The 27,488-nt window shown below is 39.0% G+C and overlaps 2 protein-coding genes across 7 annotated transcripts in view; one reads left to right on the forward strand and one right to left on the reverse strand.

The window, feature by feature from the left end:
- Window positions 1-7,660: 7,660 nt before the first annotated feature.
- LOC130683126 (WW domain-binding protein 11-like) lies at window positions 7,661-13,241 on the reverse strand. The gene is made up of 2 exons (XM_057499403.1): window positions 12,016-13,241; window positions 7,661-9,990 (listed from the first exon to the last, which is right to left on the reverse strand). The coding sequence occupies exon 1, from the start codon at window positions 13,239-13,241 to the stop codon at window positions 12,189-12,191; it is 1,053 nt and encodes a 350-aa protein (XP_057355386.1). The 3' UTR covers window positions 7,661-9,990; window positions 12,016-12,188.
- The window catches only part of DENND4C (DENN domain containing 4C), a 120,615-nt gene continuing 105,798 nt past the window's right edge, over window positions 12,672-27,488 (forward strand). For 3 of the 6 annotated variants that reach the window (XM_036887994.2, XM_036888026.2, XM_036888015.2), the window contains exons 1-2: window positions 12,675-13,055; window positions 13,782-14,010. The gene's annotated coding sequence lies outside the window, so the exon portion shown is untranslated. Of the gene's footprint in view, window positions 13,056-13,781; window positions 14,011-27,488 lie in introns of all 6 variants that reach the window. The other 3 variants (XM_036887996.2, XM_036888006.2, XM_036888034.2) reach the window with 2 other exon arrangements.

A 27,488-nucleotide genomic window follows, 5' to 3' on the forward strand; every position in this document is an offset into this window, starting at 1 on the left:
TCTCTAGATTTGAGAAAGTTTTTTAATCTATCTGAATTCCAGGTCCCTTATCTATAAAACGGAGAAAATAGTAGTACATACCTCATGGGGGTTCTTATAAGTCTTAAATGAGTTAATATATATAACATACCTATCAAACCGCCTGGCAAGAGGTTTGATATATAATTATCATTATTAAAGTTTTTATTCATGTATAAAGCATTGCAATACCATGTTCCAAAAGAAAGTTGCCTTAAAATGATCTTAATATAAATATTCTAGTTTTCTAAAGCTGTTCAAATTCTAATCAAAATTGCTGTTAACTTATGCAAATTATTTTAAGCTTTTCTATATTTTAAAATTCATGTTGATATAAAATATAAATACATGGAAAGAATATGACACATGTTCCTAATGCAAAAAAGTCCTGGAGATCAAAGTCATGTAATCAGTCACGAGATACACATTCTATTTAATCATGATACACATTCTATTTAATGCATATGCAAAGCCCAGTTTAATAATCTTAACCACATGCATTTACTTCCTGAAAAAAAAAAGGGAAGCTTAATTTCACTTAGGTTTGTGTAATTAATGACTTGAACTGATTAAGAAGAAGAAGAATCACAGCATTTTAGAGTTTCTCAGATGAAGACCTGAGTCCTAGAAAGGCAAGTCACCTGTTCAGGTGCACAGGGTAGGCAGTAACATAGCTGGTACTGAAACCCCCAGACTCTTGACTCACATCTTCACCCAGGACATATAAAGTGCTGTAGCTCAAATGGGAAGAAATTCTAAAGTGGATTCAATCATCAGTTTATTTGCAATTGCATAAACGATGTTAATTCTGCTTTTACATGGTTTTTAGAACTCATTAGAATTTATATTTTTAAAAAACACATCAGGCTCAAAATACAAGCAAAAATAGTTCTAATACTTCCCTCACCCTCCCCCTTTCACTTTAATTGGGTAAAAAAAAAAGCAACTGGCAGAGAAGGTAATGCAGTGAAGAGAGGGAAGGCTAGTATGAAATAATGTTCTGGCTATGCATAAGGTTTTAGTAATACAATAATTGGGCAAGTTACCACTAGTCCCAATTCCTGTCTCTTGGAACCTTCTTCAAGCTTCCATCTCAGTGTCTTGTAAACCTTAGAGAATTTTGAAGAAATTAAGTATGTTCAAAGCTGACTGGAGATGCAAACACCCCATCTGCAAAAGCCCCCTTTCTCCTTCCCAGAATAATTTTTTTCCCCCAGCATGTAATCTCCTCAAAGGCAGGAATTTTTGTCAGTTTTTTTTCTTGCTCTATCCTCAGTGCTTAGAACAGTGTAGACACATAGTAGTTATTAAGTACTTATTTGAATGAGTGAAAAATTACTGGCCCTTTTTCTTTCCCTTACTTAATATTTAGGTAATTTAGGCACATTTTCTGGTTGAATTACACAAATTATTATGGGCCTTTCTCTAAAAGTAAAATCCCTTTTTAACATCTCAGCTCAAAAAACTTATTTTCAGCACACCAAGACATTATCAATAGTACTTTGATTTTAGGCTTCCTTCTGAGGAAACCAGTCTATAAGTCCTGTTCTAAAATAACTTTCAAATGTTTAAAAAATGAAAGGGCTGAAGAATATTAGGATCAACATTTAAAAAGAAAATAAGCTGTAATTGAAGTGAATCTAAACAGGTCAACTTAAAAATGCTTCTGAATTTCATTCCAAAATAGGATGGAATCTTCAGAAGTGACCCTAAGATACTGACTCTATGAGTAGTAAACTAGTTAGTATTCTGTTTAAAAATTCTGGAGGTGCCATGACTTGCAAAACACATAGTAAAAAGGGCTTGTGAACAATGAATGATAAAAAATCTAGTGAGATGAAAAGGGGTATATGTTAGTAAGTCAGAACTCCCCTGAAATAACACTAGAAGTGGTTGGTTGGTTGGCTGGTTGTTTTTAAGGTTTCCAGAAATTGTGGTCTGTTTATACTTTTCTACAATTAAAAAAAGTATTTCAAAAGACGGTGCTATCTTAAGAAAAAAAAAAGCAAAAGCACATAAAAAAAAAAGGCTAAAACTTCTGACAGTATGGTTTCACTTTCTTTTTTCCTTTTAACCACTGGAATATTTCAAATTCCCTTTCTGCAGTCCAGGATACTAATGACAATCATTCTAGTAGGTAAGAATGAAAACAACTTGATTGACAATCATTGATGAACACCTAGTTAAAGCACTGGTGTTGTAAAGCCTACGAAGTTTATAGGTCAGACCATCAACCTCACCAAGCCACTAATGCTACCGGATCTGAGCTTCTAGCTAGGCTAAAGCAAGTGTGTAAGAATCCTTTTGAAACTGTGAAGGTGAATTATTCCACTATGTTTATCATTCCTGTCATCATCTTCAGTCACTGCTTAAAATATATGTCCTTTTTGCCATGGCTTTTGTGCTGCTTGTACTTTTTGCTTCCCTTTCCCATTCCCAGCCTCCCACTAGTGGCATTAGGGTGTGGCATCGACTCTCCCAGGGTCTCCTGCAGTTACTCTCACTCTTTGATATGGACAGTGATGTGCTTTCAATCAGCGGCATTCCTTCGTCTCTTTTGTTATAGGCATTCTTCTCACTCCTCCTTTATAAATCCTTCCACTCTGCCTCTTGAGATTTTCCAATGATAAACAGATTCTTCCTTTATATCCTTAACTTATTCACTGAACACTTTCCACCTGGCTCTTCCAAGGACTCATAACTGAATTCCAATTATTTCATGAGCACATTGCTTGACACATTTTATTGGAGGTTGCTCACTCTGCAGCAGGCAATGTAACTAAAAGTCACTTCCATTTCTATTATGCTTCCTTTTTTATTTTTTTGGTAAAAATCTTTGCTTCTGTGGGACTCTTGTCATTTGTGACCCACTCTCTAGACCTGCTTGTCTTCTTTATTTTTCTGGCTTCCTGTTTGAATGGAAAAGTAAATTGAACTAACTTTTCTTGGTCTCCTAGTACAGGAGTTGGCAAACTTTCTGTAAAGAGTCAGATAACAAATATTTTTGTCTTTGCAGGCCATATAGTCTCTGTCACAACTCTTCATTTCTGCTATTGTACAGCAAGAGCAGCCTAAGATAGTAATAAACAAATGAACATGGCTGTGTTCCAATAAAACTGAATTTACAAAGGTAAGTGACAGGCTGGATTTGGCCCAAGGGCTATAGTATGCCAACCTTTGTCCAAGTATATGCCAATCACTATGACAGAGGCTTTACATGCATTATCTCATGGGAAGCTACTATGACAATTCACCTATAGGGTTGGAGTGATAGATAGCACCAGCATAGTGACTGGCCAATAGTAGGTGCTTGATGATTGCTGCAAATCTAACATTTAATTGTAAATGACGATTCAAGTTGGATATTTTATGCATGAGGAAATAGAGGCTCAGGGACATTAAATAACTTGCACAGAGAGTAAGTAAAAATACTAGGATTCAAAAGTTTTAACTTTCTGCTCTAGTATTTCCCAATGAATGCAGTTTTGATTGAGTCTGATTTAATGGTAGACATCCAGGTGAAATGAGAAGTCCTAGGAAACATGGATCTGGGGGAACTAGTGTGAATAGATTTTAATTTTTTGCAGAAACCTACTTTCTCCTTTTAGATTCTTAATTAATGATCCTCATTAGGAGCTATTAGCACACTGAAAGACTATTAAAATAGCAATTAATCCTGGTGACTAAAGTAAACACAGAGAATCTTCCCTTTGATTAGCTCAAAAATTGTTCTAATCATTGTTAATGAAGGCAGTAGTCATCAGTTAATAAATCATTGAGAATTAACATATTATTCATGTTCAGACAGAATTTGCTAACTTGGTGTTCTCTTTTGGGCATTAGTTAATGGTTATTGCTATTATAGAATTGTTCACAGCCATATTTAATGGTCTGGACCAAACTCAAAGAACTTTCTTACATAAATTGCACAGGGAAGAAATATGTATAATAAGAGGTCTAGAGATTTCAGACATGCTCAGGCATGTTTCAGGATTGGAGAGGTGGGGCCAGCTGGGGTTTACCTGTGCTAAGGCTTCAGTAATCCCAAGGATGGAACAATGATCAGAAACATGGCTGAAAACTGATGCAGACAACAGATTCCTAAAAGTGTTTGTTAACTGATTAATTCACCAACAAATATTTATGGAATATTACTACTGTTCTAGGTACCAGGGATACAGTAGTGAATAAAACAGTTCCTGCCCTTAGGAGCTTACATGCTGACAGGAAATATAGACAGTAAGCACATAAACAAACAGAAAATAAATGTCAGTGATCAGAGTATGGGGAAAATTTAAGAGTGGGGAAGTGTTGTTTTAATAGGGTAGCCAGGAAACACTGAATTAGCAAACACTAACCATTGCACCTAACAGAAATAGGCTCCTGAGAGCCTCTGTTCACATTTGCATCAATTGATCAACAAATAGCTTTGTTTCATATGTGTTTCCATTTAAAGATAACTTATTTAATATATATTATTGATTTATTAACATTTCACTCATGGTCAACAGCACTATAACTCGTTCCTGAACACACCTTAAACTAACATATATTTTCTCTATAAACTGATGGCTTCACTTCAGCCCAGTCCTTAACAGGGCTTTTCCTTAGGTTCCATGACTGCCCCTCTGGTGTCAAGATCACCTTAGCGTATCTCAGAGAACTAGAAGTGGCACTTGTTTACATGGACAATGTGGTTAAGGGTTCAAGTCTCAGGACACAGGCTTACATTCATTTTTTTTTTAATTTAAAAAAAATTTTGGTATTATTAATCTTCAATTATATGAGGAACATTATGGTTACTAGACTTCCCCCATCATCAAGTCCCCACCACATACCCCATTACAGTCACTGTCCATCAGCATAGTAAGATGCTGTAGAATCACTACTTGTCTTCTCTGTGTTGTACAGCCCTCCCCGTGCCCCCCACCTCCTACATTATGTCTGCTAATCGTAATGCCTCTTTTCCCCCCTTGTCCCTCCCTTCCCACCCATCCTCCCCAGTCCCTTTCCCTTTGGTAAACTGTTAGTCCATTCTTGGGTTCTGTGAGTCTGCTGCTGTTTTGTTCCTTCAGTTTTTTTCTTTGTTCTTATACTCCACATATGAGTGAAATCATTTGATACCTGTCTTTTTCCACCTGGCTTATTTCACTGAGCATAATACCCTCTAGCTCCATACATGTTGTTGCAAATGGTAGGATTTGTTTTCTTCTTATGGCTGAATAATATTCCATTGTGTATATGTACCACATCTTCTTTATCCATTCATCTTCTGTTGGGCACTTAGGTTGCCTCCATTTCTTGGCTATTGTAAATAGTGCTGCAATAAACATAGGGATGCATATGTCTTTTTCAAACTGGACTGCTGCATTCTTAGGGTAAATTCCTAGGAGTGGAATTCCTGAGTCAAATGGTATTTCTATTTTGAGTTTTTTGAGGAACCTCCATACTGCTTTCCACAATGGTTGAACTAATTTACATTCCCACCAGCAGTGTAGAAGGGTTCCCCTTTCTCCACATCCTCACTAACATTTGTTGTTGTTTGTCTTTTGGATGGTGGTGATCCTTACTGGTGTGAGGTGACATCTCACTGTGGTTTTAATTTGCATTTCTCTGATGATTAGCGATGTGGAGCATCTTTTCATGTGTCTGTTGGCCATCTGAATTTCTTCTTTGGAGAGGTGTCTGTTCAGCTCCTCTGCCAATTTTTTAATTGGATTATTTGCTTTTTGTTTGTTGAGGTGTGTGAGCTCTTTATATATTTTGGATGTCAATTCTTTGTCAGATCTGTCATTTAGGAATATATTCTCCCATACTGTAGGATGTCGTTTTGTTCTACTGATGATATCCTTTGCTGTACAGAAGCTTTTCAGCTTGATACAGTTCCACTTGTTCATCTTTGCTTTTGTTTCCCTTGTCCAGGGGCATATGTTCATGAAGAATTGCTCATGTTTATGTCCAAGAGATTTTTGCCTGTTTTTTTCTAAGAGTTTTATGGTTTCATGACTTACATTCAGTTCTTCTTTGATCCATTTTGAATTTACTTTTGCATATGGGGTTAGACAATGATCTAATTTCATTCTCTTACATGTAGCTGTCCAGTTTTGCCAACACCAGCTGCTGAAGAGGCTGTTATTTCCCCATTGTATATCCATGGCTCCTTTATCATATATTAATTGACCATATATGTTTGGGTTAATATCTGGACTCTCTGTTCTATTCCACTGGTCTGTGGGTCTGTTCTTGTGCCAGTACCAAATTGTCTTGATTACTGTGGCTTTGTAGTAGAGCTTGAAGTTGGGAAGCAAGATTCCCCCTGCTTTATTCTTCCTTCTCAGGATTGCTTTGGCTATTCGGGGTCTTTTGTGGTTCCATATGAATCTTAGAACTATTTGTTGCAGTTCGTTGAAGAATGCTGTTGGCATTTTCATAGGGATTTCATTGAATCTGTAGATTGCTTTAGGCAGGATGGCCATTTTGACAATACTAATTCTTCCTAGACAAGAGCATGGGATGAATTTCCATTTGTTAGTGTACTCTTTAATTTCTCTTAAGAGTGTCTTGTAGTTTTCAGGGTACAGGTCTTTCATTTCCTTGGTTAGGTTTATTTCTAGGTATTTTCTTCTTTTTGATGCAATTGTGAATGGAATTGTTTTACAGGCTTATATTATTTTAGTTAAGAGCCAAAGCTATGCACAGGCTGCTGTTAATGAAAGGATCACACCCCTCAATACCAGACACATAGCTAAGGTGACTGCTTCACTTGACTTCACATGACTGCATGTACCACTGAATAGTAATCAGTGGTCTGCAGGCTTTGGCCTTTGAGTGCCTCTCTGGCAGTGGTGCCTGCAAGTGCTGGACTATTCTCTGAATCCTGACTTTTGCTCCATTTCTCCTTTATCTTGTCAAATGATGTTCTTCTTAAACCCCAGTTCAGGTGATCCACCTTTGGATCTGGGTATTGGGGAGGACATCATTTGGCAAGATAGAGGAGATAGTGATAGGGTACCATATAATGAAAAGAGGTAGCTTATAAAGGAATAGTTTTTTGGTGGGAGGTGCCATGTAGAGAGGAAATTAAGGTTAAAATGTGTTTAACCATGTAAAGGGTGAGAGCTGCTATTTAGACATTGGAAGTAGTAGGATGGTTGAAATCCATAGTTCAGAGAACTTTGAGGCTAGAGAAGTAAATTTGGGAATAAATAAACTACACTTGGTCAGTATTAATGCCATTGTGATGATTGTGATCACCTAAGGATAAAAAAGAGGTTGAATCTGGAGCAGTAAAAAGGGGTTGAAACCATTGTTTTCTATTGATCCTTTTTAGAGACAGATACCAGTATTTACTTCAGTTCATTTGCTCCTTTTCTGTGTGAAAGGAACCATAAAACCAGGGGAAAAGTTGAAAAGGTGTTAAAGGGTATCAACACCAAATCCCAATTCTTTTTTTGTTAGGGAATGTAAAACAATACTTAGCTTAGGGAATTTAGATTCAATATAATCTGGAAATTGAGTATTCCTTTTGAGATTGTTAGGCAGTCTCTGATTCTTGTGCATTATGGAGTCTTTGATCTGAATAATGAGCCATCCTTGGGGGGGGGACTTCAAAGGAAAGAGTATGTATCTTATATTGTTGAAGCATGGAGGAAGCTGGATAAAAAGACTGGGACAGCAACATTCCAGTTCACCAATCAGAGGTGTATGGCAAACTCAAACCCTCCAGGCAAGAGTTGTGCCCCAGGGAATAGATCCACGAGGAGTGAGAGGGGGCTAGAGAGGATGCGATTTCAGTATTTCTAGGTTCTTTGTCATTAAAAAGTATTTAATAGAACATTAAAATAATTTTTTAGTGGCCGGGATGGCCTTATGGTTATGTTTTTTAAACGTCCTTTTTTAGAGAAAAATGCTGAAATATTTACAGATCAAACGAAATGTCAGGTATTTGCTTCAAAATACAAAAGGAGTGGGGAAGGCGGTAAGAGGATACATGAAACAAGATTAACTATGAATTGAAGTTAGGTGATAGATACAGAAGAATTCATTATAGCACTGTTTTTTTGCTTATATTGTTTTCTGTAACAAAGTGTTTTTAAAAATTAATCTTTGAAATAAAAAATACATGTATTTCTTGATCGGTGGTCAGGAAGATTTGCTAAGATTTGAGTAATAACCAGAATTAAGGAGTTTGGGTTTGGAGGAAGCAGGTTAAGAGTTGAGCTATGGCCAGGATAGGCAATAGGCCTGTAGGGTGGGAAACGAGGAACACATCTGAATGGATAGATATGGACAAGTGCCAGTTAGGGAGACTGGCTGTATTTGGAGTTGTTAGGTGTTAAAAAGGTGTTCAAGTTGTAATAGACATTGCTCCCCAATATTGGGGAAAGACTGAGGGTAGAGGATTATGCCCTCCAGTTAAAATACTGTAGGGAGCCCACAAAAGCCAGCCATGCGCAGTACACCTTGTGTCTCAGATATTCATGTAGACTGTCTTTCTGTCGACCTCTCTCCCCATTATTTCTTTTTCTCTCTCTGCTAATCCCTGCTCTTCCTAATGGTCTGTTAGCATCCTGTTCTTAGAATCACTTACTCCCCTCTGACCCAAGACCAAAAGCCTTGTGCCAGCCCTCCCCACTCTTAGGCCAGCCGTATTTGGCCTGCAAGCCTAATAAAGCAAGCTGGATAAAGAATGTGCTGAGTAACTCCAGAAGACTCTAGATGAGCCCATTCTGATACTACTGACACAGAGTCCTTAGCCAGATAAGATACCGGAGCGGTGCACAAAGAGACAAGTGTTCTAATACTCCCTGTGGAGAGCAGAACACACTGCGGCATTCAGATATCACTATGAATAAAGCAGATCTAGTGTTTGCTGATGTCATTTTTACTTAAAACTCTCTCTAAAAGTAACTAGGAGTTCCTGCTGGTGTGAAACACCAGGCTTCCGATCTTCTATGTTTTCAAAATTCTATGTTTCTGAAATGTGATGAGTGAGGCGCTGGAACCAAAAAACATGCCAGTCTACACCGTGTGAAATATACGTGGCAAGCAGAGATCAGGCTTGGATTTTTATTCTGTGAAGGCTATCCTAGGCAATCTGAAGCCAGTTATTCTGCTTAGGAAAATAAAGAGCTATGAATTTAGTAGTTTCTTCTCAATACTAAACTATGAAATCGCCAAAACTGAGACTGGGAGACTCTAGGTAACCCAATAAATGCTGCTAGGCCTTAGTTTCCTCATCTATCAAATGAATTAGAATGGATGATCTCTAATAAAAATTTCCCTCAGCTCCAAATTTATGATTCCATGAAATACTTAGAACAACTTTTTTTTAAGGGAAAATTTCAAAAAGACAGAAAAAGTAGAGAACATAGGGAATCTGCCATGTACCAATCACTTCACTTCAACATATGCACAATTTTGTTTTACCTAAAACTCTACTTACTCTCCCATCCCTAATGCATTTTTTTGAAGTAAATCCTGGACAGTATATGAAATACACTTTAGTAAATTCTCTTGGAGCAAAGACAGTTTATAAATAACAGATCAGACAAAGTCAGTCTTTCCATTTCTCCTGGATACCTTCTCTTACTGCAATCGTGAACACTATCATTAAACTCAGCATTATAGGGTGCTAAGTATCAAATGCTGAACCCAGTTATACACTAAGCATTAATGAACGCTTGCTCTTCCAAGTATTATTGTGCTGCATTAGTTAACTATTGTTATGTAACAAATTACTCCCGAATTTTGCAGCTGGAAACAAGAAACATTTATTATCTCACAGCTTCTGTGAGTAAAGAATGCAGGAGCAGCTTAGCTGGGTGATTCAGGCTCAGCCTCTGTCAGGAGGTTGCAACTGAGGTGTTGGTGTGGCTGCAGTCATCTCAAGGCTCAACCTGGTGAATACCTACTTCTGAACTCACAGGGCTGCTTCATGACATGGTAGCTGGTTTCCCCAGAGTGAGCAATCTGAGAGGAGACAGAGAATCCAAGACTAAAGCCACAGTCTTTCTTATAAACTCATTTTGTTAGGGCGATCTCATTACTTCTGATGTATTCTTTGTACCAGAAGAGAGTCAGTTAAGTCCAACCCTCACTCAATAGAAGGGGATTACACAAGGGCATGAACTAGAAGGCAGGGATCATTGTAAGCTACAAAGAGAGGCTGCCTGTAACATGTGCTAAAGTAGATTACTGAATGGTCCATTTGGTAGTTAAAGCCTACTCTAAATTAATAAATGATCTTATTTCTTTGAATATCATTCTACCTGCTTTACAGATGAGGAAAATTAAGTAACTTGCTTAAGGAGGAAGTAGAAGTGAGGGAACCATAAACTGATTAATTTTAGTCACTCATCAAATACTTTTTGAGAGCCTATCATACACTGGTTATTTTGCTAGGTACTGGGGATCTGGAAGAGCATATGACATGTGAATACACATATGGCACATTTTTGAACCCTGCTCTAACAGGGCTTACAATCTAGCATGGAATTTAGACATTAAAAAAAAAAAAGTCACAATAATCATATTAAACGACTAGATTTATAATGTTTGTTAAACATGGAGTTGAATAAAATATAAAAAGAAGTAAAGAAGTATTAAGGTCTTTGAGTATTCCTGTGAAAAGTAATGTTTAGAAGTTTTTGAAGAAAACCGATAAGATAAAATAATGCGGCACACTGCTGCATTGAAGATTGCTGCAAAAAAATAACTTGGTTATTTCAGAAGTTCCATTTAGCTCTTTTTAATTGCTGATCCACAAAAATCTGCAGCTTCCACGCCTAGTTAAGATGTCAGTATTCCCCTCTCCAATGGACTGAGCAGTTCTATGCATTCTTGTCTATAGACTCAACTGAAACTGATACTATAATGATTGTAACAATTATGTTGTCATTGGGATCTCCAGCTCCCTTCCCACTTTTTTGGTAGTCAAATATTTGTATGCTAAAAATTAAAACGAATTTATTTCAGCCTGGGCACATAAGAGTGTCGTTGAGAAGGTTTCTGAACCAAAGATTTTCACTAAGTAAACTAAGTAGAGCTACCTTAGACTAAAAATTAGGCCAAAACATACAAGTTCATTCTAAGAAATTTGGGTAGATAAGGCAATGAAAATCTATAGTAAACCTATAGGACAACTAGTGAAAAAATTTAAAGCAGTTCTTAAATCCTACATTGAGGAAATTAAGAAAAATATGTCAAATGGAACAGTTATACTGGCTTCTTCTATTTTTCATTTCTGTAGGTGCAAAAAACCAGGAAAAGAGGAAAATAACTCCCAATCTACAAGTATTCATGAAACTCACCAATTTAGAAATCTTAATTTGAGGTCTCTATTGAATGTTTTTTAACTATTAGCAAGGAAGGACAAGAAGTCCACAAGCTAAATTTCTAAGTATGAGTTCCTTTTAAACTTCTGTCCAGATTGTCAATGTCAAAAATTAGTTTCCACTAGGCTCAAACTTCAAACTACTACTAAATAAGCCTTATTTCCATTGTTGTGCATTTCTACTGAATCAGTTCTGATTGCAAATATGGTTAGGAAGATAGTTTCTGTTATTGGCTACAAAATTAAAATTATTCACGTGCACAATAAACTTCAGAAGTAAATTGACAACGGGGCCATTGTGGCCAAGGTTTAATCTCATACTTTCCAGCAAAAATACAGATTAAGAAAATTATAATTCTCAGGGAATGATCATTGTATGTGTGAAAAGTCCTCAGATATGCACAATTACCAGTTCTAATTTTAACCTGCCATAGAACCGGTGAAGTCACTCGCTATTTTTTGGGGGGGCAGGGGAGGTAAAAGAAATTCTAATTTGTTTCAGGCCTTAATAATTTATAGAGAAAGGAAGCTGTTGCTTAATAACTAGTTGTTATTCTCATTATTATACTGACTTCAAAACGTTGTTAAAAATATCTCGCAAAATTTGAATTAAGGCGAAACGACTTTGCCTGCATCCGAGTAGACAAGGAGGCTACACTTACTTAGCAGGCAGGAGAGGACTGATTATTTAAGCAATCGATTTCCATCCTGAAATCTCCGCCAAGGTAGTGACTCTGAGCGCTGGCCGACTCTCATGGGGCGCCGCAACCGGGCAGGGACTTCGGGAAGCGCCAGTCCGCGGTGGTCTCTCCGCGGCCCCGGAGGCCCCCCTCAGTCATGCGTGGAAATTCCAACTCCCTCCCTGGAAGGAAACTTCTCGTCCAGAGAAAAGCATCCCTCTCGTTATTCTCTTCACTGACTCTGAGCGACTCCGCGCCACTCTCCTCGGCTTTGAAACACTCAAGAGGAGCAGCCTCCACCTGCCTGAAGCCAAGGCAATAAACCCACACCACACCGCGAGTCTGAGCACCGCAGGAAGGGGTGCAAAGCAGCGCCCTAGGCCCTTTCTCCGCAGCTCCGTTTTTGCTTGGGACTCGACGCGGGGACGCAGAGGAAGGGCTCGCAGGCTGAGACCCCTCGCTTCCCGAGGGTCCCGGAGCGGGCGGGATGGTGGGGGGCACGCAGTGGCCGTGCGGCCTCGGCCCCGCCTAGGGGCGGAGCTAGAGCACTGTCCCGCCCCCGCCCTTCCCCACCCCTCCCCCCCGCCCTTTTCCACCCACCCCCGCAGTAGGAAAGGGAGAGGGAGGAGGGAAGGAAAGTGCTGTTCCGTGGAAAGGGGCGGAAGGAGGGGCAGAAAAGAAAAGAAAAAGGGAACAAAAACATGGCCGTCTGCCGTCGGGGCGGCCGTGCCGCAGGCAGCTCCTAGGCGTTCCGCCACCGGCACGGCCACCCTCCCGAGAGCGGCGGTGCCGCGCGGGCTCGCGCTCCCGGCCGTTACCCTTTTGCTGCATGCGGCGCCCCTCGAGACCTGGCCAGTGAGGCGGCGCAGGCGCAGAGCGGGTCGTGGCGGCGGCGGCGGTGGCGGCCGCCGGAGCAAGTTCTCCTCCCGGCCCTGCCGAGGGCGCCCAGGCCGCGAAGGCGGCGCTTTCATGCCCCAGGAAGGAGCTGTGTCTGGGGGCGCTGAAGGAGGAGCGGACGGCAGGTGAGTCCTCGGCGCAGGGCCTCTTGCGGAGGAATACTGCGCTGCACCTCCTCCCGGCCCGCGCTCCAGGTCTGGGAGGGCGCTGGGCAGGTAGCAGTTTCGAGGGCTGAGTTCCGAAGGCAGCCTGCGGGGGGTCGCCGAGGAGGCGGAGAGTGGCCGGTGGCCCCCCTCAGTCGGGTCTGGCATTCCTGGCCTAGTTTCTCAGCGGTTTCCGGGGGCGGGGAGTCCCCGGAGCCTGCGGGGTGTGATCCGCGAGAAGCTGCGCCGGGAAGGGCCTCCGCGCGCAGCCAGCTGGAGTCCTGAGAGCCTCTCGTTTGGAGGCGCCAGGGGCTTGGGCCCGAGGACCGCCGGGGAGACGGCCGACTGGGTGGGGGCAGGGTGGGGAGGGGCAGAGATTCCCCGGCGGGGTCGGGGCGAGCGGGCGGAGAGCTGGGGCTGGGGGTCTTGAGAAGGGTGGGGAGACAGAGCCGGGGGAGAACTTGGGGCCCGGGCAGGTGTCGCAGGTGAATTGAGGGCACCTTCCTGCTCTGCTTACCGTGGCGAATCCTCAGGGCTTCCCTATTGGGATGGTTGTCTTTTAGAAAGGCAGGTTCCATTCAACTCTGAGTGAGGGAACATGAAACCTACGAATGAGCCTCTAATCTTGACTCTTCTTGAAGAGTTTTAACTTGTCTGCGTTCAGGATGCTGTCATATCTTTTTTTCTTACCCTTTTTTTGCTTCATAGACTTTTTCCCTCCCGAAGACCGTGCCGCGTCAGAACAAATAAGGAATGACCTAGTTTTTAAAGAGTAGTCCCCACTCCCCACCCCTTATGTGTTTGTTTGGCACGGGAAAATTTAGGATAGTTTCTGAAGTTACTTGTGCAAACGTGAGGGAAAGTGTCATCTGCAGTAATAAACACTCGGCTGTCTGTGTGTTTTGGCCTTAGAGAAACTGTCAAGCATTATAGTCTGGTAAGTTGATTTACTGAGCCTGTTAAATTACGTGGAAACCCGTATTCAGGCGTTCCCCCTAAACCCCAATTTACGGTAGGAGTAAGCCGCCTGTTCTGGTCTCGGGTTTAGAAGGTGAAGGGTATAGTAAGATAATGGAGAATGTTAGTGTTAGTTCTCAATATTTGATTTGGGGGGTGATTACGTGTATTAAGCTATCTGGAATTCAGAGTGTTGTATAATTTTCTGTGTACGTGTCGTAAGAGCAAAATTAGTTGCACAAAGAAAATTTCATCTCTGAGCATTAAAGGATATCTGTTCTTGATCAATAATCATAAAAAAAACCCACAATGCTGTATTTCATTTTCTTCCCTATTGTTTGTATTACTTTAAAAAGTTGGAAAACTGCGTTCTTCGTGTGAGTCTGGAAACTCAGAAATAAACTTAGATTTGTATTCATAAGGATCATCTGCCTCTCATAGGCTTGCTTTGCCTCGGTTTTCTAGGAATGACAAATTCAGTGCACGTTTTTCCCTCATTGGTATCTCCTGTGGCCATTTTGCAAAATAGTTGATTAGGATTAGGGATCTGATCTTGTGTATTAATGATTTCGGTGAACTGATTAATATGTCAGTTGGCTTTTGCCATAGTACTTCACTTGGAGTGCTACTGTTTAGACTTGTTAATTTGGATAATAGAAAAGCTTTGATGTTAGAAATGTTGCAAATTTAATATTGGAGTAATTTACTCCCGTATATCTTTCAAATGAGTGCATTCTGTTGTTGAGAGTAAATACAGCATTTTGTAATATAAATTTGAGCTTTCAGCTGAAGAAATTGGCAGTACAGTTGGTGTGTGGAGCCTTTCTTAAAAGGCAAATGTTTTAAATTACAGGGAACTGCAGTTGTGTGTAGGCTGTAACATTTCATGGTGCCAGACTTAGAAGGTTATTCGGTTGAGGTGCTCTCTGTAAGGAAACATGTTAAGTATCTGCAATAAAAGCTAATTTGTAGCTATCCACAAGGGATTTTTGCATGATAAATAATAACCTAACAAGGCACTTTTGCTCTTAATATATCTGCCAGTCAAGATCAAAACATCTCAAATTTTTATTGGAGTTTCCCGCCAAGACAAATACTGATTTTTCATTGGCTTTGCTGTTCAGTTTGAAACTTAGGTTTCAGCCTTATCCTTGGAAATTAAGTGCAGGTTGTAAAGGGAAAAAGAAAGCTACTGAGTCAGACAGGTTGTCTAATATGGTCCTTCTGATTTGCAAAACAATTTCTGTTATAATTTGTATTTCCAGTATAATATGCTTGCTAAAATTTAGGTAGTAAAGGCAAATAAGCTTTCATAATACATGAATTAAAATTTTATCCTCTGTGCTGGTGCCACAAGTTGCACCCCTTGTAGTTTTTCAGCTTGACAGACTTGTAGTGATGGGATTGGAGGAATTGGAGGTTCCTTTATATGAGTTAAACTTGGCAAAGAGTTTTACATATAGTACAGCCGATGTAAAATGGCAAGTCTTTAACATCAGACTGGGAAATGTCAAAGTCAGATAATTTTATTATTTGAAATTTAAAACTTTTGTGGGAAGACGTTGGATAGGTTATAAACTTAAAAAAAAGATTTTAAAGATGGTATTTGTAAACTTTTTATTGTAGAAGAATACAACATGATTAAAAGAAATTCAAAAAGAAAAAATGTTAATTCTTACTGTATATTTACAATTTTCCTTACTCTAATTCTATTGTATATGTATAATATAGTGGTAAGTATAATATACAAATCCTTTTTATATTTGTATATAATTCTGTGGTTAATGTTCACATAACTGTCATTTTAAACAGTCTTAAAATTTGTCTATGTAAGAAATTAAGGCCATACATTGTAGGGAGCAGGGAGTTATTTAATGATTTTTAACCTGTTAAATATCTTTTAGCTCAATTGTGAAGGGATTGGGAGAGCAGCTTGAATGGCTGCAGGTTCATCAGCTAGAAGGTCTTAAAGGCATGTAGGTTAGACCTGAGAACAATGGTAAGGATGGAAAAAGTGGAGAAAGCCCTCTCTTTAGCCTTGTCTTTCCCTTGCCTACTGTGCACCTGTCACACCAACCTACTTTCACGGCTTTTTCCCTTAGAGCTCTTGTATATACTGTTACAGCTCTTGTATATACTGTTACATTTACATGTCAGTTTCTCCGAGAGATCTTTCCTGATTACACTTAGTTAGGGAGAGCAGTTATTATCATAGCAACTTGTTATTTTATTCTGTAGAATTTATTTTCTTTATTTCCTTCCTTCCTTTTTGTTCCTTTTACTAGCTTGCAGGTTATATGCAATCTGACTCCTTATTTTTTGTAGTTGTGGGTCTATTTCTAGTCTCTTTTTCTGTTCCATTGGTCTATATGTCTGTCCTTAAAACAATACAGTATCAACTTTATTACTATTTCTTTATAGCAAGACTTGCAGTCAGATAGTGTATGCTCTTCAGCATTGTTTTTTTAAAAAAATTTTTTGGTTATTCTACATCCTTAGCATTTTCATATAAATTGTAGAATAAGCTTCTCAGTTTCTACAAAAAGCCTGGTGGGGAAAATTGACATCTTAATAATACTGAGTCTTCCAGTACTTAAACATGCTACATCTCTCCATTTATTGAGATCTCTTCCGTTTTTTCCTGCAGTTTTGTAATTTTTATTTTATAGATCTTTCACATTTTTTTTGTTATTGAAGTGTGGTTGATATACAATCTTATATTGGTTTCAAGTATACTGTACAGTGGTTCATCAGTTACCTATATTATTAAATCCTCTCCCTGACTAGTGCAGTTACTGTCTGTCAGTAAGGAAGATCTTACAGAATCATTGACTATGTCCTCCATGCTGTACTACTATCCCCATGACTAACTTACGCTATGATTGAGAATTTTTGTGCCCCTTTATCCCGACTCACTCTCCGTGCTCACCCACCCTAACCTCTCCCCCGTGGTAACCACCAGTCACTTCACAGTATCTATGAGTCTGCTGCTATTTTGTTCTTTTTTTTATTAAGGTATCACTGATATACTCTTATGAAGGTTTCACATAAAAAACATTGTGGTTACTACATTCACTCATATTATCAAGCTCCTCCCCGTACCCCATTGAAGTCATTGTCCATCTGTGCAGCAAGATGCCACAGAGTCATTACTGTCTTCCTTGTGACCACCCCCCTACACCATGTGTACCAATCAATACCCCTCAACCTCCTCCCCCCTCCCCCAGCCCTCCCCTACCACCCACCTTTGGTAACCACCAGTTCCTTCTCGGAGTCTGTGAGTGTGCTGCTGTTTTGTTCTTTCAGTTTTGCTTCGTTATTATACTCCACAAATGAGGGACGTCATTTGGTACTTCTCTTTCTCCGCCTGGCTTGCTTCACTGAGCATAATACTCTCTAGCTCCATACATGTTGTTGCAAATGGTAGGATTTGTTTTCTTTTTATGGCTGAATAATATTACATTGTGTATCTGTACCACACCTTCTTTATCTATTCATCTACTGATGGACACTTCGGTTGCTTCCATTTCTTGGCTATTGCAAATAGTGCTGTGATAAACGTAGGGATGCATATGTATTTTTCAAACTGGGCTTCTGCATTCTTAGGATAAATTCCTAGGAGTGGAATTCCTGAGTCAAATGGTATTTCTATTTTTAGTTTTTTGAGGAATCTCCATGCTGCTTTCCTCAATGGTTGAACTAATTTACATTCCGACCAGCAGTATAGGAGGGTTCCCCTTTCTCCACATCCTCACCAGCATTTGTTGTTGTTGGTCTTTTGGATGGTGGCCATCCTTACTGGTGTGAGGTGATATCTCATTATGGTTTTTATTTGCATTTCTCTGATAATTAGCTATGAGGAGCATCTTTTCATGAGCCTGTTGGCCATCTGAATTTCTTCTTTGGAGAAGTGTCTGTTCATATCCCCCACCCATTTTTTAATCAGGTTATTTGCTTTTTGGGTGTTGAGGCTTGTGAGTTCTCAATATATTTTGGATGTTAACCCCTTGTCGTATCTGTCATTTACGAGTATATTCTTCCATACTGTATGATGCCTTTTTTGTTTTACTGATGGTGTCCTTTGCTGTAAAGAAGGTTTTTAGCTTGATGTAATTCCATTTGTTCATTTTTGCTTTGTTTCCCTTATCAAGGAGATGCGTTCAGAAAAAAGTTGCTCATGGTTATATTCAGGAGATTTTTGCCTATGTTGTCTTCTAAGAGTTTTATGGTTTCATGACTTACATTCGGGTGTTTGATCCATTTCGAGTTTACTTTTATGTATGGGGTTAGACAATAATCGAGTTTCATTCTCTTACATGTAGCTGTCCAGTTTTGCCAACACCAGTTGTTGAAGAGGCTTTCATTTATCCATTGTATATCCATGGCTCCTTTATCATATATTAATTGACCATATATGCTTGTGTTTATATCTGGGTTCTCTATTCTGTTCCATGTTTTGTTTTGTTTTTAGATTATAGGAATATGCAAAGTCATATGGTACTTGTCTTTCTTCATCTGTAGGTCTTGCACATTTTCAGTTTATCACTAAGTATTTAATGCTTTTTGATGCTATTTTCAGTGATATTGTATTTAAAAAATTTTTTCCAAATTGTTTGTTGATAGTCTATAAAAATAAAGTGGATTCTTTTCTATATTAAATTTGTATTCTCCCACTAAATTCACTTTTTAGTTCTAGAAGCTTCTATGTAGATTCCTTAGGATTTTCTTCAAACATGATGACAATGTCTGTAGAGAAAACCAGTTTTGCTCCTTCATTTATAATCATACTTTTTGTTTTTTTCCTGTCTTATTGCCATTAGCTAGATTAGTGCCATTTGCTAAAAATAACATGTAAACCACAAAATATGTAATTTAAATTTTTTAGTAGCTCTACACCAAGCAGTAACAGTGTCATTAAATTTTATACATAATTTTTATTCCACTATGCCAAAAATACTATTCTCATGTATAGTAGTTTCCCATGGTCTGCAATACAAAATTACTACAAATTATGTGGTTTAAAGCAACAGAAATATGTTCTCTCATGACTCTGAAAACTGGAAATCTAAAATCAAGGTGTTAGCTGGGAGACTCCTTGCCTCTTCTTGTTTCTGGTGGTTACTGGCAATCCTTCGAAATAGGACTGTTCAGGTTTTCTGTTTCTTTGTATGTCAGTTTTGTTTTTGTGTGTCTTAAAAAATTTGTCCATTTCACCTAAGTTGAATTTATTGGCATAAAAGTGCTTATAACATACTCTTACTGATTTTTTAATGTCTAAAGGATTTATAACCATGTGTGCCTACTTCCATTCCTCATTGGTAATTCCTGCTTCTTGCTTTTTTCTTGATTTAGAAATATTGATTTCTATTGCTGTTGCCTGTCCATTTTCAATTTTATTGATATCTGCTTTTTTTCCCCTTTACTTTTGGTTTAACTTGCTTTTCCTTTTCTAGCATCTATAGGAGGGCACTTAGATCACTGATTTAAAATCTTTTCTCTAACAGAGCTTATTTCCTTCTAAACACTGCTTTAGCTGCATCTCACCAATTGGTTTCTGTTATTTTCATTCAGTTCAAAATATTTTCTAATTTCTCTTGCAATTTCTTCTTTGAAACATGGATTTTTAGAAGAGTGTTGTTTAATTTTAAGTATTTGGGGAACTTTCTAAAATATTTTTCTATTATTGATTTCAAATTTAATACCACTGTGGTCAGAGAACATATTCTTGTATGATTTAAATTCTTTTAAATTTATCTAGGCTTATTTTATGGGCTAGCATATCAGTTTATTTTGCTGAATGTTCTGTATGCATTTGAAAAGAATGTGTATTTTCTGTTGTTGGGTGGCATGTTAAATATCAATTATGTTAAGTTAGTTGATAGTGGTCTTCAAATTTTATGTATCCTTGCTGATTTTCTGTATAACTGTTCTGTGAATTACTTGGTGAGGAGTGTTGAGCTCTTTTTGTGTATCTGTTTATTCCTCCTTTCAGTTTTGTCAATTTTTGCTCCAAATATTTTGAAGCTCTTTGTTAGATGTATACATGTTTAGGATTGTTATATTCTGAAGAATTAACTTTTTTATTGTTATTATGAAGTGTTTTTCTTTATCCCTGTTCTGAAGTCTTCCTTCCCCTGTTATTGATATGGCTACTCTAGCTTTTTTTATTATGGAAACTAACATGTTACATATTTTTGCATCTTTGTACCTTCTTGAAAATAGACTTTACTTTTTTATAACAGTTTTAGATTTACAGAAAAGATGAGGTGAAAGTAGAGAGCTCTCTATGCACCCAGTTTCTCCTGTTATTTACATCCTATGTTAGTATGATGCTTTATTAAGATTATTGAACCAATATTGATACGTTATTATTAGCTAAAGTCTGTAGTTCATTCAGATTTTCTTACCAGTTTTACTTGATTGAGGTTATTTTTTGTTGTTGTTGTTCGAGGATTCCATTCAGATACTATACCATTCCATTTAGTTGTCATGTCTCCTTAGGCTGCTTTTGGGTGTAAGAGTTTCTTAGATTTTCCTTGGGTTATGACACTTTTGAGTAATACTGGCCAGGCATTTTCTAGGATATCCCTGCATTGGAATTTTTCTGGTGTTTTTCTTAGGATTAGACTGGGGTTTGAGTTTTTGTGAGGAAGATCGCAGAGGTAAAGTGTCACTTCCATCATATCATATCAAGAGTACATATGCTATCATGATATATTAATTTGATGTTGACCTTGATTACCTGGCCAAGGTAGTGTTTATGTTTCTCCACTGTAGTTATTCCCTTATTCTCCTTTTCCATTCTGTACTCTTTGAAAGGAAGTCACTAAACTTAAGGGCAGAGTGTCTGTGTAAGTTATTTGGAATTCTTTTTTGGGGTGGGGGGAACATGTCTTTTTTCCTTCATTTAGTAATTTATTCATATCATTAATTTATATCAGTATGGACTTCAGATATTTATTTTATAACGGGTTATAATCCGATGCTACTTTATTTGCTCAAATTGCTTACACCTTTGCTGTTGGGGCTCTTTAAGTTGGCTCCTGTGCTCATTTGATAATACACCCGTCAGTGTGGGCTTGTTGGTTGGTTTGTTTTCTGAGCATTTACTTTCTGGCACTAAAAAATGCTGCAGGCTCATTTTGTATTTCCTGTCTCATCCTATAATTAGCCATTTCTTCAAGAAGCCTTGATTCTTTTCCTTGGAGAATGGTGCTGGGAACCAAGGTCTTGGTGCTGGTTGTGCTGATTGCTCCTGGGGTGTCATTGCCTCTAGGCCTTCTCTGATGAGCAAGGAAATATTTTTGTCAATATTAACCCTTTTTACACTTACCTATAAATCTATATGTCACCATCTGTATTTATATTAAGCTAAATATTAGTTCGTATCATCTCCAACTTTAATCCATCACTACTTGGATCATCGTAGTGGCTTCCCCTTGCTCATGTGTAAATTGGTGCAATGAGAAACGGCTCTCACCATCCATTATCTGTTTACGTAATTGTTCAATTCCAGTATACTATATAGCAGTATCAGAATTGTTAACTCATGTGGGAAACACTTTTATCACCTATAGTACCTATCTGCAGTTACTTTTGCTTTTGGTTTTGTTGTCTACAGTCATTTCTAAAGTTACTTTGATCAGCCTTTCCCCTCCACCCACCCCTTTCAGAGAGGTTGTTTCATGTATTTGTAATAAATACAGTTATTTTCTCTTGATCTACTCCACATTACTTCAGCGAATCCCCTGATTTCCTCAGTGTTTTTTGTTTTTTGTTTGTATACATTAAAGCTCACTCTCTGTGCTGTAAAGTTCTATGAATTGTGACAAATATGTAATGTGTATGTCCACTATTACAAATAGTTTTACCTCTGCAAAAATCCCCTGTACTTAGCTCTTCAACCCTTTCTGCTTTATGCCAAAGCCCTGGAAACCACTGATCTGTTTCTGTAGTTTTACCTTCTTTAGAATGTCATATAAATGGAATCATATAGTATGTAGCCTTTTCAGACTGACTGCTTTAATTTTGCAATATGCATGTAAGGTTCTTCTGCATTTTCTCCTGGCTTGATATCACCAAATTTTGTTTCTTGTATCACCAAATTATTGTATGGCTGTATCACAGTTTGTTTATCCATTCACCTATTGAAAGATATCTTCCTTGCTTTTTGTTTTTAGTGATTATGAAAAAACTGTCAGCATTGTGTGTAGGTTTTACATTGACACAGATTTTCATATCAGTTGGTAAATACTTAAGAGCATGATCACTGGATCATGCAGTAAGCTTATGCTTAGCTTTTAAGAAATTGTCGGGGCGGAAGATGGCGGCATGAGTAGAGCAGCGGAAATCTCCTCCCAAAACCACATATATCTATGAAAATATAAAAAAGACAACCCTTCCTAGAATAAAGACCAGAGGACACAGGACAATATCCAGACCACATCTGCACCTGAGAGAACCCAGCGCCTCACGAAGGGGGTAAGATACAAGCACCGGCCCGGCGGGAGCCGAGTGCCCATCCCCCCAACTCCCGGCGGGAGAAGAATAGGCAGAGCGGGAGGGAGACGGAGCCCAGGACTGCCGAACACCCAGCCCCAGCCATCCGGGCCAGAGTGCAGACACAGTGCGTGCACAGGGGGCCCTGGATACTAGGAAAACAGGGCAGCAAGAACAGTGAGCGGGCACCAGAGGCTGGGCGCCGGAGGACATAAGAAAAGTGAGCGACCAATTTTTTTTTTTTTGCTGTTTTGTTTTGGCGAGCACATTTTGGAAGTCTAAAAGGGATAGAGACCCCAATACTAGGGAAACAGGGCAGCAAGAACAGTGAGCGGGCACTGGAGGCCTGGCGCCGGACGACACCAGAAAAGCGAGTGACCACTTTTTTTTTTTTTGCTGTTTTGTTTTGGCGAGCGCTTTTTGGAAGTCTTAAAGGGATAGGGACCCAATACTAGGGAAACAGGGCAGCAAGACCGGTGAGCAGATGCCAGAGGCTGGCGCCGGAGAATAAAGAAAAACGAGCAGCCACCTTTTTTTTTCTTTTTTTTTAATTTAAAATTTTTTTTTTTCTTTTTTTGTAGTCATTTTGTTTTGGCGGGTGCTTTTTTGGAAGTCTTAAGGGGCGGGACACTTAATGCAGAGGTAGGGAATCCGGGATCTCTGGGCACCCTAACCCCTGGGCTGCAGGGAGCAGGGAGGCCCCTTACAGAGATAAATAGCCTCCAAGCTGCTCCGCCTCCAACATGACTCCACCACTTGGGAGCAGCTGCCCGAGCCAGGCCACGCCCACGGCAACAGCGGAGATTAACTCCATAGCAGCTGGGCAGGAAGCAGAAACCTTGTCTGCGTGCAGCTGCCCAGCACAAGCCACTAGAGGTCGCTGTTCTCCCAGGAGAGAAGGGCCACAAACCAACAAGAAGGGAAGTTCTTCCAGCCATCACTTGTCCCAGCTCTGCAAACTATTCCTATCACCATGAAAAGGCAAAGCTACAGGCAGACAAAGATCACAGAGACAACACCAGAGAAGGAGACAGACCTAACCAGTCTTCCTGACAAAGAATTCAAAATAAGAATAATAAACGTGCTGACAGAGATGCAGAGAAATACGCAAGAGAAATTGGATGAAGTCCGGAGGGAGATCACAGATGCCAGAAAGGAGATCGCAGAAATGAAACAAACTCTGGAAGGGTTTATAAGCAGAATGGATAGGATGCAAGAGGCCATTGATGGAATTGAAACGAGAGAACAGGAACGCATAGAAGCTGACATAGAGAGAGACAAAAGGATCTCCAGGAATGAAACAATATTAAGAGAACTGTGTGACCAATCTAAAAGGAACAATATCCGTATTATAGGGGTTCCAGAAGAAGAAGAGAGAGGAAAAGAGATGGAAAGTATCTTAGAAGAAATAATTCCTGAAAACTTCCCCAAACTGGGGGAGGAAATAATCGAACAGACCACGGAAATACACAGAACCCCCAACAGAAAGGATCCAAGGAGGACAACACAAAGACACATAATAATTACAATGGCAAAGATCAAGGACAAGGAAAGAGTTTTAAAGGCAGCTGGAGAGAAAAAGGTCACCTATAAAGGAAAACCCATCAGGCTAACATCAGACTTCTCGACAGAAACCCTACAGGCCAGAAGAGAATGGCATGATATATTTAATGCAATGAAACAGAAGGGCCTTCAACCAAGAATACTTTATCCAGCATGACTATCATTCAAATATGACGGTGGGATTAAACAATTCCCAGATAAACAAAAGCTGAGGGAATTTGTTTCCCACAAACCACCTCTACAGAACATCTTACAGGGACTGCTCTAGATGGGAGCACTCCTAGAAAGAGCACAGCACAAAACACCCAATATATGAAGAATCGAGGAGGAGGAATAAGAAGGGAGAGAAGAAAAGAATCTCCAGACAGTGTATATAACAGCTCAATAAGCGAGCTAAGTTAGGCAGTAAGATACTAAAGAGGCTAACCTTGAACTTTTGGTAACCACGAATTTAAAGCCTGCAATGGCAATAAGTACATGTCTTTCAATAGTCACCCTAAATGTTAATGGGCTGAATGCACCAATCAAAAGACACAGAGTAATAGAATGGATAAAAAAGCAAGACCCATCTATATGCTGCTTACAAGAAACTCACCTCAAACCCAAAGACATGTACAGACTAAAAGTCAAGGGATGGAAAAACATATTTCAAGCAAACAACAGCGAGAAGAAAGCAGGGGTTGCAGTACTAATATCAGACAAAATAGATTTCAAAACAAAGAAAGTAACAAGAGATACAGAAGAGCACTACATAATGATAAAGGGCTCAGTCCAACAAGAGGATATAACCATTCTAAATATATATGCACCCAACACAGGTGCACCAGCATATGTGAAACAAATACTAACAGAACTAAAGGGGGAAATAGACTGCAATGCATTCATTCTAGGAGACTTCAACACACCACTCACCCCAAAGGATAGATCCACTGGGCAGAAAATAAGTAAGGACACAGAAGCACTGAACAACACAGTAGAGCAGATGGACCTAATAGACATCTATAGAACTCTACATCCAAAAGCAGCGGGATATACATTCTTCTCAAGTGCACTTGGAACATTCTCCAGAATAGACCACATACTAGGCCACAAAAAGAACCTCAGAAAATTCCAAAAGATTGAAATCCTACCAACCAACTTTTCAGACCACAAAGGCATAAAACTAGAAATAAACTGTACAAAGAAAGCAAAGAGGCTCACAAACACATGCAGGCTTAACAACACGCTTCTAAATAATCAATGGATCAATGACCAAATTAAAATGGAGATCTAGCAATATATGGAAAAAAATGACAACAACAACACTAAGCCGCAACTTCTGTGGGACGCAGCAAAAGCAGTCTTAAGAGGAAAGTGTATAGCAATCCAAGCATATTTAAAAAAGGAAGAACAATCCCAAATGAATGGTCTAACGTCACAATTATCGAAATTGGAAAAAGAAGAACAAATGAGGCCTAAGGTCAGCAGAAGGAGGGACATAATAAAGATCAGAGAAGAAATAAATAAAATTGAGAAGAATAAAACAATAGCAAAAATCAATGAAACCAAGAGCTGGTTCTTCGAGAAAATAAACAAAATAGATAAGCCTCTAGCCAGACTTATTAAGAAGAAAAGAGAGTAAACACAAATCAACAGCATCAGAAACGAGAAAGGAAAAATCACGACGGACCACACAGAAATACAAAGAATTATTAGAGAATACTATGAAAACCTATATGCTAACAAGCTGGGAAACCTAGGAGAAATGGACAACTTCCTAGAAAAATACAACCTTCCAAGATTGACCCAGAAAGAAACAGAAAATCTAAACAGACCAATTACCAGCAACGAAATTGAAGCGGTAATCAAAAAACTACCAAAGAACAAAACCCCCGGGCCAGATGGATTTACCTCGGAATTTTATCAGACATACAGGGAAGACATAATACCCATCCTCCTTAAAGTTTTCGAAAAAATAGAGGAGGAGGGAATACTCCCAAACTCATTCTATGAAGCTAACATCACCCTAATACCAAAACCAGGCAAAGACCCCACCAAAAAAGAAAACTACAGACCAATATCGCTGATGAACGTAGATGCAAAAATACTCAACAAAATATTAGCAAACCGAATTCAAAAATACATCAAAAGGATCATACACCATGACCAAGTGGGATTCATCCCAGGGATGCAAAGATGGTACAACATTCGAAAGTCCATCAACATCATCCACCACATCAACAAAAAGAAAGACAAAAACCACATGATCATCTCCATAGATGCTGAAAAAGCATTTGACAAAGTTCAACATCCATTCATGATAAAAACTCTCAGCAAAATGGGAATAGAGGGCAAGTACCTCAACATAATAAAGGCCATCTATGATAAACTCACAGCCAACATTATATTGAACAGTGAGAAGCTGAAAGCATTTCCTCTGAGATGGGGAACTAGACATGGATGCCCACTCTCTCCACTGTTATTTAACATAGTACTGGAGGTCCTAGCCACGGCAATCAGACAAAACAAAGAAATACAAGGAATCCAGATCGGTAAAGAAGAAGTTAAACTGTCACTATTTGCAGATGACATGATACGGTACATAAAAAACCCTAAAGACTCCACCCCAAAACTACTAGAACTGATATCGGAATACAGCAAAGTTGCAGGATACAAAATCAACACACAGAAATCTGTGGCTTTCCTATATACTAACAATGAACCAACAGAAAGAGAAATCAGGAAAACAACTCCATTCACAATTGCATCAAAAAAAATAAAATACCTAGGAATAAACCTAACCAAAGAAGTGAAAAACTTATATTCTGAAAACTACAAGTCACTCTTAAAAGAAATTAAAGGGGACACTAACAGATGGAAACGCATCCCATGCTCATGGCTAGGAAGAATTAATATCGTCAAAATGGCCATCCTGCCCAAAGCAATATACAGATTTGATGCAATCCCTATGAAACTACCAGCAACATTCTTCAATGAACTGGAACAAATAATTCAAAAATTCATATGGAAACACCAAAGACCCCGAATAGCCAAAGTAATCCTGAGAAAGAAGAATAAAGTAGGGGGGATGTCACTCCCCAACTTCAAGCTCTACTATAAAGCCATAGTAATCAAGACAATTTGGTACTGGCACAAGAGCAGAGCCACAGACCAATGGAACAGACTAGAGAATCCAGACATTAACCCAGACATATATGGTCAATTAATATTTGATAAAGGAGCCATGGACATACAATGGCGAAATGACAGTCTCTTCAACAGATGGTGCTGGCAAAACTGAACAGCTACATGTAGGAGAGTGAAACTGGACCCTTGTCTAACCCCATATACAAAAGTAAACTCAAAATGGATCAAAGACCTGAATGTAAGTCATGAAACCATTAAACTCTTGGAAGA

This window comes from Manis pentadactyla, chromosome 3 (genome assembly GCF_030020395.1).
Source record: "Manis pentadactyla isolate mManPen7 chromosome 3, mManPen7.hap1, whole genome shotgun sequence".
Lineage (NCBI taxonomy): Eukaryota > Metazoa > Chordata > Mammalia > Pholidota > Manidae > Manis > Manis pentadactyla.

Bases quoted from the DNA above. Each gene is read 5' to 3' on its own strand.
- LOC130683126 (XM_057499403.1), bottom strand. From the start codon at position 13,241: ATGCCAGACCCGACTGAGGGGGGCCACCGGCCACTCTCCGCCTCCTCG.